The sequence below is a fragment of the Saccoglossus kowalevskii genome, chromosome 2 (assembly GCF_978046115.1).
Source record: "Saccoglossus kowalevskii chromosome 2, keSacKowa6.1, whole genome shotgun sequence".
Taxonomy (NCBI): Eukaryota; Metazoa; Hemichordata; class Enteropneusta; family Harrimaniidae; genus Saccoglossus; species Saccoglossus kowalevskii.
Window position 1 is genome coordinate 35140759 of NC_140642.1, and position 15381 is coordinate 35156139.

General features: G+C 35.2%; 1 protein-coding gene across 1 annotated transcript in view; it reads right to left on the reverse strand.

Moving 5' to 3' along the window:
• Positions 1-15381, reverse strand: part of LOC100368985 (vitamin D3 receptor B) — a 35789-nt gene that overhangs the window by 11893 nt on the left and 8515 nt on the right. The window contains exon 3 of the mRNA XM_085494996.1: positions 8695-8933. Within this exon, the coding sequence (XP_085351122.1) occupies positions 8695-8933 (239 nt within the window). The remainder of the gene's footprint in view (positions 1-8694; positions 8934-15381) is intronic.

Consider the following 15381-nt stretch of genomic DNA (forward strand, 5'->3'; position numbering starts at 1 on the left):
AAAGCCAAACATTTACTAATTACTGGGTATGCAAATCAGGTAACCAATATGCATAGATTTTAATGTAAATTTAACTGTCTGTGCATTGTCCTATTACATCTATGTACCAAGTTTAATTCATTGTAATGTGATGATTTGTACTTGAGATATAAATGGAAAAGCCAAAATTTGATTAATATTATGCAAATTAAGTAATTAATATGCATGGATGTTTACCCAAAACTTTGTCACAGAGCATTTACATGTATGTACAAAGTTTCACTAAAAACCAACATATGGTTCTTGAGATTTCAGTGGAACAGACTGATGCACACACATACACAAACATAACGCCACATGCATATAAACACAGTAAATGCAAAGACTCAATGCCATTGTGTGCTTTGCACACAGGAGTCAAAAACAGAAAATTAGTCAATTAAGCTCCTCAATTAGCTAACTAGATTTGCATTCTGGTCTTACTACTCAAAGCTCATATTATGCAAATTACCTACTTAATTATCACAATACCATGTGCAATATCCTTATGTTGATAGCAGGTGTATTAAATTATGTAATGAGCAGCTTATTTAGCCCAGTACTTGCTGAATTGATTGATCAAGCTATATTTCAGATTTCTGATTACAGACACATTCAAATAGATAGACATCAGTACAACAATACCTACTATTTGTACTTTGTACACAGAAGCTAAAAATATATATGTATATAATGACACAAAATAAATTGCTATTTTGAATCAAACCACAAAACAAGGCGTACATTGATAATTGATAAATAAAGTATGATGCTAGTTGTTGACATATTTCTACAATTTTCAAGTGGTAAAAAAAACTTGTATATATTTCACAAACTACATTCTCCACCAAATAATACTACATGCACTGTATTAATTTCAATGTATTAAAATACTGTAACATGGACTGTATAAACGTTCCTGATTAATAGTTATTTATAGGGAAAATAAAATACTGGGCAGATTTTTTTTATTACCAAACGCTTCAGCATGGTATTAAGAATTTGTTTTCAGGGTTGGGTGATACCAAGGTGGAAAATGGTTGCATATATGGGGGTAATCCTTGGAATTGCAATAGAGAGGGTTCAGGCCAAAATACAATATATAGTGTATTCATGTTTCGTCTGATATTTCTGTGGTATTCTGCTGCTGTAACTAATGCAAGATTGAAATTCAGTGTTTTGTGTGCACTCAAGGGTTATTTGTTTTTTGCTGAAAACACCCCTATTTTTTAATGGCAGATTCGAGCTAGGTTCACTCCCACTGGGAAATGTGCATTGTCGCTTGAATGAGAGCTAATTAAACACATTAAACACGGCGAAATAGCATGTAACAGCCAATTGTAACAGCCTATCATGTGATTTTACTCAGAATGTCAACATGGAAAGAGGCTATTCCATTTTACGCAGGAATAATTGGGAGTAGAATATGTGAAGGATTGTATAAACAGAGATGTGTATACTGAAAAGTAATATCTATTTTTTTTTGCATCGCTGGGCATTTCTTTTTTAGTATACTGGTTTAAAAATGCTAAATTTGCATGATTTGCGATTTTTTTTTTATTAAAACCCCCCTAATGGTTGAATCCCGGGTTTGAAGAAGAATATAACAGCACACCACGTGGTTCGTTTGAATACAATGGTGAAGGATTGGTACGATAGGGCACCGTCCGATCTCAATGGAATGTTTCGAATCAGTCATACGTAGTTTAAATTAAGTTAAAAGTTCCTCCACAGAATTGTACATTGGCAAACATGCCGTCACAACTGCGGTACTCCACTGACGGAATGACTTTCGTCGACAGCGGTCATTGATGAGCTGCACGCTAGCTACAACTTCGCTTGTGGATTGAACGAATCTTGATTTCCGGTAAAAATGTCGCTCATTTGGCGTTGGTAATCTTTATTTGGAACTGGGCAACGCCGACAGCAGAAACCTCCTGGTACTTTGATGTTGATGGTCTACGATAAAGCTCAGTCAACATACCGGTACATCAAGTTCTCTCAATCGTAGTATTCCATGTGGTGTACATCTAATATGCCAAAAATGTTGCTGAACGATTTGAACTGGATAAAAATAGCAGATGAAAATTTGTTCGGTTGCCAATGAAAACAAGCCGGTAGGCTGGTTGGCGGTCCGCTCTGCTAAAAAACAAGCAACATGTTCTTGGCTATTACCATGGCAGGACATGAACGTGAAGCTAACGTCGATTTATAACTAAAACGGGGCACCTTATACGAAGTTCGCAAAATAACATTCAGTCACTTTATTTTATTGCTTGGACGTATTCTGCTGTTAAATGTATTATTTCCAATCGTTTTGCGATAGTATTTTCTAGATTGGAGGCAGCATTTACTTTTCATTCAAAGTTGCGTTGGGATTACGTTGATTCAGTGTAACAATGTCGGCGCCGGTGATATCTTACCAGTGTGCAACGTAGCCAAAATGAAAGGCATGATCATTTGAACACTGCTATTACAAGATTGGTAGGAGGTAATACATTTGGAGCGGTGGGTAAGGATTGTTTTTCCAACTAGTGATGGAACGACCTACCTGTCAAGTATGAACAAAATCAGCCAAGCCAAAATAAAAACACAGAAAGTTACTTCGTTGTTAAAAAGCCATACCTAGTGAACATGAACAGTTACTCTAAATTTGGGGTCAACTTTCTCATTGCCGAAAAAAGATATCAAAAATTCAAATAGTAACTTTGTGCCCACATTCAAGCCGAATACAATGAGCTATGTCTGAGGTGTTGTATCCTAAATTTGTAGGAGATACATTTAGCTCGAAGCTATCCAAAAATCATTTTTTTGACTTTTGATATGGCAACCCTGGACCAACATTTTTCTGCAGATTTTTCCTAATAACTAGGGTGAAGGTGTGACCATGTTTGAGCGAAATCGGCCAAGCCAAAAAAATCACAGAAGAAATAATACGTGAAAACACTGGAAACAAGTCATAAATGACACTGCCTTCGCTAGTTGTCATTCTAAAGTTGCATGGACATAAATTGGCAAACGTGATTTCTATGGCATTTTCAAGTTTATAGCACTCTCCATCCAGGTCAGCATTATTCTCAGCAAGGAAACCAGATAGCACCAAACCAGTACAACAGGTAAAATGACAAGGAAGTATACAAATCAGATCTGCAAATATGTAGAGTCAGTGTTGTGTCTTTTTGGATAAACTAGTTTGTGGCCCTTGATTAGTTTCAATATCTCTAATAAGGACAAGATTACTTCTCATACGACAATGATACAAATAAAGTGCAAAAATACAGAAATATATTATCAAGTTATTATTATCATACATTAATATTAACAAATCATGTGAAATTTTATGTACAGAGAAACACATATTTATGCTTTGGTTGACAGAACTTCTCAAAGTAAAAAAAAAAAGAAGACCTGCGAAACTTTATACAATTGTCAGACACGCAGTGAATAGTACCGGTATGTTTTTGTAATACATGCAGTTCCAGTGGCTTTGCTTTCTGAGAAAAAAAATCTGGCTCTGCACCTGAAAAAAAAAAGAACATTTAGTCCAAAGTAAGCAGAGGTTGTAGCATATGTGCTCCCATTGACTGTTAGATTTAATTAAAAAAGATATTTGAGTCTTTTTAGTACGAAAAAATATCACTTAATAAATTTATACCAGCCAGAAAGAAATTGCAGTTCACACTGTACTATTTTAAACATGTTCTACCAAAGTCTAGGATGAACTACTTCAACAGGTCCACCAGTTTCCACTCTACAAAGTTGTCAAATTAATATTAACGGGATTCTGCAAAAATAAAATATTAATTTAAGAATGTGCAAAAAGTCAGAGTACTTGTGTTTTCAATGTCATTAAAATCAGACCAGGGATATGCCGAAAATTTCACTTGAGCTGAACCAAATGGATGCCAAGCATGGAAATAGAAATCAATAGAAATAAAAAGAAAACTCTTGAGAAAATACAAGAAAAATACATTAAATATAAAAGCAGATAGAAGTGCATAAAAAACTAATCAGCAGAGGTAGTGATCATGTAACCTAAGTGTATATCAAATTTCCTTTGAACTGGATTGCATTGTCTCAGACTGACTGCTAATTTGCATATTAATTTGCATATTAATTAACATATTGTAGTTGTATTAAAATAATATCCGGAGTTTTGAAACAAAAAATTATGACCATTAAGTCAACATCATTAAAATTGAGGATGAAGGTTGAAGAATATTAGTTGCTCCTTCGAATTTCGCCAAAGCTTTACCTACATTTTACCGATATCTGCAGAATAAATCAAGAAAACTACAAAATTTGCCTCCATTTAGGAATTCCTAATGGTTAGTCCGAACGCACGACACCGTTGGAGGCGTGGCCTGTTCAGCATTTGTCAACAACCAATCACAAGCAAGGCTAACTGAGTCGTGACCTCAATGTGGTTCGTAACCAGTCTTGTGATTGGTTGTTGACAAATGCTGAACAGGCCACGCCTCCAACTGTGCCGTGCGTCCGGGCAAACCGTTTTTCTTATACTAGATACCAGCCGATACACCCCCCCCCCCGATTTACTGATAAACTTCAACACCGCATGGAGCGTAGAGGTCCCGGTCACAAGTGCAGTAACGCACTCTGGTATCATATTTACTTCAAAGGTAATTTAAAAGTGATGATAGATTCATTGATATTAAATTACAGTACTTTTCAATTTCATCGTTGCTTTCAAGCAGTCACGGTTGACCGAACTTGACTTGTGTTTTTTCGATAATTCTAGTCTAATATGTCGTCACGAAACCAAGTTTCAATCTGCTAGCAGTTGCCAATGAACACCGGAAATAGCAATCGTACATAACAGAATCACGATCAGCGTGTTCTAAACTTTTACGTTTTTATTATTCCAGTATTTTATATGCCAAACGTTATTCCCAAGCCTCCTAAATGACGAGATAAACTCTCGATTTACACGTTTCATAACCAGTTCTTGAACTAATAGCAGGACTGTTTTTCTGGCAAAGTGTGACACTGTGCGATCGCTAGTTTCTCACTAAAGTCAGGACACAAAAGAATAAATCAAAGTTCATAATAAATACCATAAGCACAGTTTCTTACCTTTGAGGTAGAATTTAATCTATGTAAGCCTTGTGCAAAGAAAGATACAGTCCCGGAATACAGTATCCTCAGACGAAATTGACGGCGATTTCCTCAGCGGTTACACTGGCGCATGCGCAATACGGTATGCCAGTTCTCTTGCGAGATGTAGTTAAAACTCGGATTTTTCCGGCAAATTTCGGCACTTGTTCGAGTAAAATGTTGAAAATCACAGAAAAACACAATGAAACTTTGGCGAATCAAAAAAATACTTGGCGTGCATATGTATGGCATTGAGAATTACATTTGCACCAACTTGGAAAAAAAATTGGACAGAGCATATCAAAGTTATAAGAGGTAAAAGACAGACGAACGGACGGACGGACGGACGGACGGATGGATGGACGGAACCCAATCTATAAGACTTCGTCTGCGAAGGCTAATCACACACACAAATAATTTGAGGGGCAATCCTAGGGGAGCGGATCGCCAATACCATGTTCATTTGCATATTGACCGTGAAAATACCGAAAAGATTATTGCATGGGTGATATGCAAATTAGTTTTAGTCAAAATAAGTGACTGCCAGAAGTACCATTACTGTTGTTCAAATTTCATTTCACTCGGCAAGTATATTCATGTACCCCAAGGGTAAAATATCGCACTTCTAAATATTGTTTATTCTGCTATGTTTCGAAAACGCTACTCTTGAAAGGACTACTTTGTTTGCATATGGGGTGTGGATATATCGATTTCATAGACGAATCAAAATAAACTGCAGTACATATGTAGTAAAGTGGTATACTTAATTTTTACTGAAAACATTTTTCCCCTGAAATAAATTCCAGTAAAAATGCCATTTACCTCATATTCTATTGAGACACAGCACAGGGAAAATCGGATTCTCGTGTAATGCTTGAAAACGTTTCAGCGAAAATAAATTAAGTGAAATTCTATGTGTCTTCTTAAGAGTTGGAAATGAACAAATTATATGACACCCAACCCTACCACTCCATACACAATGTAAACTATATCCCCAAAACATCCTTTCTCTCACAGTTACTACCGTGTTTCACCAGTGTATTCTATTTGACTTCAGAAGAAATTGAAATAAACAAATTATATGACAACGAACTTAATTATAATTTCAGCCTCTAGTTCAGCACTGATTAAATAAACTACCTCGTCTTTATGCCAACTTGAAGTTATCATTCATTGCCTACATCAGTGACTTCAAAATACATGTTTCAATCCCAGGAATTTCACTTGCTATTAATTGCATGGGAATGCCAGTCTTTTATGATTTTCTATTGTAATATCAATTTTGCCATTACTCTGAACATGAAGTTGTAACCACAGACCGTCAAGGTGCTGTAATTAAATTCTGGTATAAGCACCGGTTAGGCAGGCTTGAACTATGCTTGTGAAGCCAGCTGAGAGGTATATTCAATCTTATAGATTTCTCATTGTTTGGTAACTATTTGCTGCAAATGCAACAAAAATCATTATAAAAATATTACCCACACAGCATTCTACAGGTTACTTGTTTATACTTGTATTGATTGATAATCATTATCAGCAGTATAAACGTCTTAATTTGGTCCACATATTTCTATGTCTAACAAATGTATTATTTCAGCCAAATTTTACCCCATATCCTAAAAATTACACTTGGTTGACATTCCATAGTGATAAATAAGATACCCAAATTTGATGGGATAAAACTTGTGCGACTTATTGCAACCATATGAAGACAATTGGTAAAGTATTTAGTACAACCACTTATACCAAGTCCTGGCCTAGTGTGTTGTGTTAAGCATCTACTGGTGTCATCATGAATTGCAAAATTTTACAGTCTTTCCATGCAGTGATTGGCAAATTATCATCCTGTATCCAGGTGTAACCTCTCCCACGGCCATTGAAAGTGATTGTAAGACTGCATTTGTTAGGATTCCAACCAGACCAGATGCCATTTATTCTAGACCAGATGCCACTTATTCTAGACCAGATGCCACTTATTCTAGACCAGATGCCACTTATTCTAGACCAGATGCCACTAATTCTAGACCAGATGCCACTTATTCTAGACCAGATGCCACTTATTCTAGACCAGATGCCACTTATTCTAGACCAGATGCCACTTATTCTAGACCAGATGCCACTTATTCTAGACCAGATGCCACTTATTCTAGACCAGATGCCACTTATACTAGACCAGATGCCACTTATACTTGACCAGATGCCACTTATACTAGACCAGATGCCACTTATACTAGACCAGATGCCACTTATTCTAGACCAGATGCCACTTATTCTAGACCAGATGCCACTTATTCTAGACCAGATGCCACTTATTCTAGACCAGATGCCACTTATTCTAGACCAGATGCCACTTATTCTAGACCAGATGCCACTTATTCTAGACCAGATGCCACTTATTCTAGACGAGATGCCACTTATTCTAGACCAGATGCCACTATTCTAGACCAGATGCCACTTATTCTAGACCACATGCCACTAATTCTAGACCACATGCCACTTATTCGAGACCAGATGCCACTTATTCTAGACCAGATGCCACTTATTCTAGACCAGATGCCACTTATTCTAGACCAGATGCCACTAATTCTAGACCAGATGCCACTAATTCTAGACCAGATGCCACTTATTCTAGACCAGATGCCACTTATTCTAGACCAGATGCCACTATTCTAAACCAGATGCCACTTATTCTAGACCACATGCCACTTATTCTAGACCAGATGCCACTAATTCTAGACCACATGCCACTAATTCTAGACCAGATGCCACTTATTCTAGACCAGATGCCACTTATTCTAGACCAGATGCCACTTATTCTAGACCAGATGCCACTAATTCTAGACCACATGCCACTAATTCTAGACCACATGCCACTTATTCTAGATCAGATGCCACTTATTCTAGACCACATGCCACTTATTCTAGGCCACATGCCTCTTATTCTATACCAGATGCCACTTATTTGAAAGAAGTAACAGAGACTGTCAAATAACAATTTCACAATGCATGGAAAAAACAGCTTATTGAGGTGGTAGAGATTACAGAACCCATGTTCAGTGTGGAATGATATTTAGAGATCATTCTCTGAATTCAGAGCTCATCGTTCATATAAAGTGACAATCTGTTTTCCTTGACACATCACCATGTAATGTGCAAGCAGAGTTGCATTCCTTCATGTTATTATGCTGCAATGTATTCTGGGAAATAGGAGACTTTCCCCTGTGATGACTTTGAGATACTAACACAGTTTTAATCAGTGCATGCGTTTCTTCTTGTAACAAATGCAGCATCCAGCTATGTGGGATAAACACTGTCCAAGCTTCCTTGAATAACAATTACGCAACTATAATTTAACACATTTATTGAGATGCAAATTTATTCCTATACCCCCAACTTTGTTTTGTATCTTTCCCAAGAATAAACATTGGCATTTCTAAAGCAAACAAACACATATCTACTGGTAATCCTTGATGACTTTCATTTATATGTAAATTGATTTATAGTGTTTACAAAATGGTGTCAGGCGACAGTATTTGGACAGATATACACACATAAACTTACTTTCTGCTGTCATACCAAGCTGCATACATTTTTTCATTCTGCAAGCAGGACAATGTCTTCTAGTGTACAAATCCATCTCACAGTTGTTACTTTCAGAGCAAACAAAGGAAGCTTTACTTTTAACACTTCGTAAGAAGAATGACTTGCATCCTTCACAGGACAATACATTATAGTGTACGCCATTGGCATTGTCACCACAAATCAAACACAATCCCTTCTCACTCGATTGCTGACCACTTCTGAAATAGTAAACATCAACAACAGATGAGTGTTTTGTTTACAGCAAGAATTAATAAGATAAAGCCATAAATAAAATAGATTTCGTCATTGTGTGTCAGTTGGAAACATGTACCTCACACATTTGTTTGTGAACAGATAGTGTGTGTCACGCATGATAAACAGGTAAATGCTTGTTGATCTAAATTTTTATTTAATATGTATTTAATAATTGTTAAACATTGAACATATATCTTGTTGTTGTGATATTAAATAATCTCATTTCAAAATTAATAATATAAAAAATTAAAATCACATCAGTGCATAATTTTTTCAAGGATGAGACATTTTTTTTGTGGCTTACATATCTATGTAAGGTGATATGCTATGAAGATATTATTCCATACATATCAATTAAAATATTTTTAACCAATAATGTCTTGCTAATTGGCCTTACTTGATGACAGAGAATAATCAGTGAAACAGCTGACATATGCAAACTACAGAGTTCAGAAGTTACATTAATAATTTTTCAGCACTTTTTTTCTTATATTCTTCAATATTTCTGAAAATGAACCCTAATTTTGGAGCCAATAGATAAAATTTTAGTTAATGTTCAGATTTTACTCAAAAAATTTGAATATTATTGTCCCAATCTTCTGAAGGAAAGTGCACACTATCAATGGGACTATTTTGTGAATTTATGATGAAAAGAGGGAACTGGTGGTGAAAAGGTTAATACAGTGGATTATCTCAGAGCATTTCTTACCACCTTACATGATTGTTTTGTTATCAATGGAACACTAAAAATCTGTTAATTACTATGCAATAAGGGTAATTAATATGCATTTGGTCTGGATTATCCGAGAATAGCTAAAAGTTGGTTAATTATTAAAAATACATTTTTACATTACATATTGAATATTTCGAGAATAAACAATTACTGACAGAAATCCTGATGTATTGTAGGAAACATGGTAGCATTAATTGCTTGAAATTATACATCAAATGAACATGTGTAGTCTGAGATCATTTTTTGATGTCAGAAAAAGAGATACACACTAATTTGTTTTACATTAATTAAAATGTTGATAGAATAATCAGACATAGGTGAGGATTCTAAAGAACCTATAGTTTAAAACTTTTATCAACATTCACCCAAAACATGCAGACAGAATCCTTAGATTTCCTATTTTTATTGGTTTCAACTAAAAACTAATCATATCTAGGAATAATACTAAAGCTCCTATGTACTAAATTTCAGCTGCTGAGTGCTTACTGTAAAATACTATGAAATAGCAGCCTGCCATTATAATGAATTGGACTCAATACAAAACACAATTTTAATTTAGCTAAAGTGCCAACATTCTCATTGTGAGAATATACTTTAATTATTCTAAACAAGTCATAGTTAATGACACAGTTCCCAGTGCAATTAGGGGAAATATTACTCATGTCTAAGATAAATATGGTCAAAAAAGTTGGATGGCTGCAATTCTGTTGTCATATCTAATCACAATGGACATGTATTGCTACATGCATAATACATGCAATCAAATTGGATATGAAAATCACTGGTCATACATGTATGACCAGGTAACTTGGTTTCAAATAAATTTGTAGTTATGGTCAGTAGTTTATTTTCCCTGACATTTAATTTCACTATTTTGATGTTTTGAGCATACTCAGTGTTTTAATTTCATAAATTTATCAAGGAAACAATGAGTTTTATTGTTATATTACATGTTCGCATATATTCAAATTAGAAGATTTTACTTATCAGTGAAAATATAGAATTAAAACCTGGTGAATAATTAATGCATTTACAGTAATAGACTAATCTGGTATCAGCACAAATCAGGTTTACATGACTTATAAATTTGCAATCTAATATATAGCTAGAAACTTTATATTGTTTTTTCTCATATTTGTACATGTACTACTTATCAGTTTTTGTTACCCATATATTTATTGCAAACAACTGATAGAAATGATCTTTTTCTAAAGATGCAATAAAATATTACTATTACTATATTACTATTACATTTATTTAAGAAATGTTTGTATCCAAACGCAAGTCAAGTACATAATTTCTGTATTGCAGAGCATGTGTCAACTTGTTTGTTACCCAGTGACACTCTTTCTAACAATGTTTTCATGGTGGAAAATTAATAATTAGCTACATCCTGAATTGGGATCCCAGACCATCTATTTACGCATGGATTTCAACAATAAACTCATCATGTATGTAGAGTATCCCAGACCATCCATGTACACATGGATTTCAACAATAAACTCATCATGTATGTAGAGTATTCCAGACCATCTATGTACACATGGATTTCAACAATAAACTCATCATGTATGTAAAGTATCCCAGACCATCTATGTACACATGGATTTCAACAATAAACTCATCATGTATGTAGAGTATTCCAGACCATCTATGTACACATGGATTTCAACAATAAACTCATCATGTATGTAGAGTATCCCAGACCATCTATGTACACATGGATTTCAACAATAAACTCATCATGTATGTAGAGTATTCCAGACCATCTATGTACACATGGATTTCAACAATAAACTCATCATGTATGTAGAGTATCCCAGACCATCTATGTACACATGGATTTCAACAATAAACTCATCATGTATGTAGAGTATCCCAGACCATCTATGTACGCATGGATTTCAACAATAAACTCATCATGTATGTAGAGTATCCCAGACCATCTATGTACACATGAATTTCAACAATAAACTCATCATGTATGTAGAGTATCCCAGACCATCTATGTACGCATGGATTTCAACAATAAACTCATCATGTATGTAGAGTATCCCAGACCATCTATGTACACATGGATTTCAACAATAAACTCATGTATGTAGAGTATCCCAGACCATCTATGTACACATGGATTTCAACAATAAACTCATCATGTATGTAGAGTATTCCAGACCATCTATGTACACATGGATTTCAACAATAAACTCATCATGTATGTAGAGTATCCCAGACCATCTATGTACACATGGATTTCAACAATAAACTCATCATGTATGTAGAGTATTCCAGACCATCTATGTACACATGGATTTCAACAATAAACTCATCATGTATGGTTGAACAGTATCCCAGACCATGTATGTACACATGGATTTCAACAATAAAATCATCATGTATGTAGAGTATCCCAGACTATCTATGTATACATGGATTTCAACAATAAACTCATCATGTATGTAGAGTATCCCAGACCATCTATGTACACATGAATTTCAACAATAAACTCATCATGTATGTAGAGTATCCCAGACCATCTATGTACGCATGGATTTCAACAATAAACTCATCATGTATGTAGAGTATCCCAGACCATCTATGTACACATGGATTTCAACAATAAACTCATGTATGTAGAGTATCCCAGACCATCTATGTACACATGGATTTCAACAATAAACTCATCATGTATGTAGAGTATTCCAGACCATCTATGTACACATGGATTTCAACAATAAACTCATCATGTATGTAGAGTATCCCAGACCATCTATGTACACATGGATTTCAACAATAAACTCATCATGTATGTAGAGTATTCCAGACCATCTATGTACACATGGATTTCAACAATAAACTCATCATGTATGGTTGAACAGTATCCCAGACCATGTATGTACACATGGATTTCAACAATAAACTCATCATGTATGTAGAGTATCCCAGACCATCTATGTACACATGGATTTCAACAATAAACTCATCATGTATGTAGAGTATCCCAGACCATCTATGTACGCATGGATTTCAACAATAAACTCATCATGTATGTAGAGTATCCCAGACCATCTATGTACACATGGATTTCAACAATAAACTCATCATGTATGTAGAGTATCCCAGACCATCTATGTACACATGGATTTCAACAATAAACTCATCATGTATGTAGAGTATCCCAGACCATCTATGTACACATGGATTTCAACAATAAACTCATCATGTATGTAGAGTATCCCAGACCATCTATGTACACATGGATTTCAACAATAAACTCAACATGTATGTAGAGTATCCCAGACCATGTATGTACACATGGATTTCAACAATAAACTCATCATGTATGTAGAGTATCCCAGACCATCTATGTACACATGGATTTCAACAATAAACTCATCATGTATGTAGAGTATCCCAGACCATCTATGTACACATGGATTTCAACAATAAACTCATCATGTATGTAGAGTATCCCAGACCATCTATGTACACATGGATTTCAACAATAAACTCAACATGTATGTAGAGTATCCCAGACCATGTATGTACACATGGATTTCAACAATAAAATCATCATGTATGTAGAGTATCCCAGACCATCTATGTACACATGGATTTCAACAATAAACTCATCATGTATGTAGAGTATCCCAGACCATCTATGTACACATGGATTTCAACAATAAACTCATCATGTATGTAGAGTATCCCAGACCATCTATGTACACATGGATTTCAACAATAAACTCATCATGTATGTAGAGTATCCCAGACCATCTATGTACACATGGATTTCAACAATAAACTCATCATGTATGTAGAGTATCCCAGACCATCTATGTACACATGGATTTCAACAATAAAATCATCATGTATGTAGAGTATCCCAGACCATCTATGTACACATGGATTTCAACAATAAACTCATCATGTATGTAGAGTATCCCAGACCATCTATGTACACATGGATTTCAACAATAAACTCATCATGTATGTAGAGTATCCCAGACCATCTATGTACACATGGATTTCAACAATAAACTCATCATGTATGTAGAGTATTCCAGACCATCTATGTACACATGGATTTCAACAATAAACTCATCATGTATGGTTGAACAGTATCCCAGACCATGTATGTACACATGGATTTCAACAATAAACTCATCATGTATGTAGAGTATCCCAGACCATCTATGTACACATGGATTTCAACAATAAACTCATCATGTATGTAGAGTATCCCAGACCATCTATGTACGCATGGATTTCAACAATAAACTCATCATGTATGTAGAGTATCCCAGACCATCTATGTACACATGGATTTCAACAATAAACTCATCATGTATGTAGAGTATCCCAGACCATCTATGTACACATGGATTTCAACAATAAACTCATCATGTATGTAGAGTATCCCAGACCATCTATGTACACATGGATTTCAACAATAAACTCATCATGTATGTAGAGTATCCCAGACCATCTATGTACACATGGATTTCAACAATAAACTCAACATGTATGTAGAGTATCCCAGACCATGTATGTACACATGGATTTCAACAATAAAATCATCATGTATGTAGAGTATCCCAGACCATCTATGTACACATGGATTTCAACAATAAACTCATCATGTATGTAGAGTATCCCAGACCATCTATGTACACATGGATTTCAACAATAAACTCATCATGTATGTAGAGTATCCCAGACCATCTATGTACACATGGATTTCAACAATAAACTCATCATGTATGTAGAGTATCCCAGACCATCTATGTACGCATGGATTTCAACAATAAAATCATCATGTATGTAGAGTATCCCAGACCATCTATGTACGCATGGATTTCAACAATAAACTCATCATGTATGTAGAGTATCCCAGACCATCTATGTACGCATGGATTTCAACAATAAACTCATCATGTATGTAGAGTATCCCAGACCATCTATGTACACATGGATTTCAACAATAAACTCATCATGTATGTAGAGTATCCCAGACCATCTATGTACACATGGATTTCAACAATAAACTCATCATGTATGTAGAGTATCCCAGACCATCTATGTACACATGGATTTCAACAATAAACTCATCATGTATGTAGAGTATCCCAGACCATCTATGTACGCATGGATTTCAACAATAAACTCATCATGTATGTAGAGTATCCCAGACCATCTATGTACACATGGATTTCAACAATAAACTCACCATGTATGTAGAGTATCCCAGACCATCTATGTACGCATGGATTTCAACAATAATCTCATCATGTATGTAGAGTATCCCAGCCCATCTATGTACACATGGATTTCAACAATAAACTCATCATGTATGTAGAGTATCCCAGACCATCTATGTACACATGGATTTCAACAATAAACTCATCATGTATGTAGAGTATCCCAGACCATCTATGTACACATGGATTTCAACAATAATCTCATCATGTATGTAGAGTATCCCAGACCATCTATGTACACATGGATTTCAACAATAAACTCATCATGTATGTAGAGTATCCCAGACCATCTATGTACACATGAATTTCAACAATAAACTCATCATGTATGTAGAGTATCCCAGACCATCTATGTACACATGGATTTCAACAATAAACTCATCATGTATGTAGAGTATCCCAGACCATCTATGTACA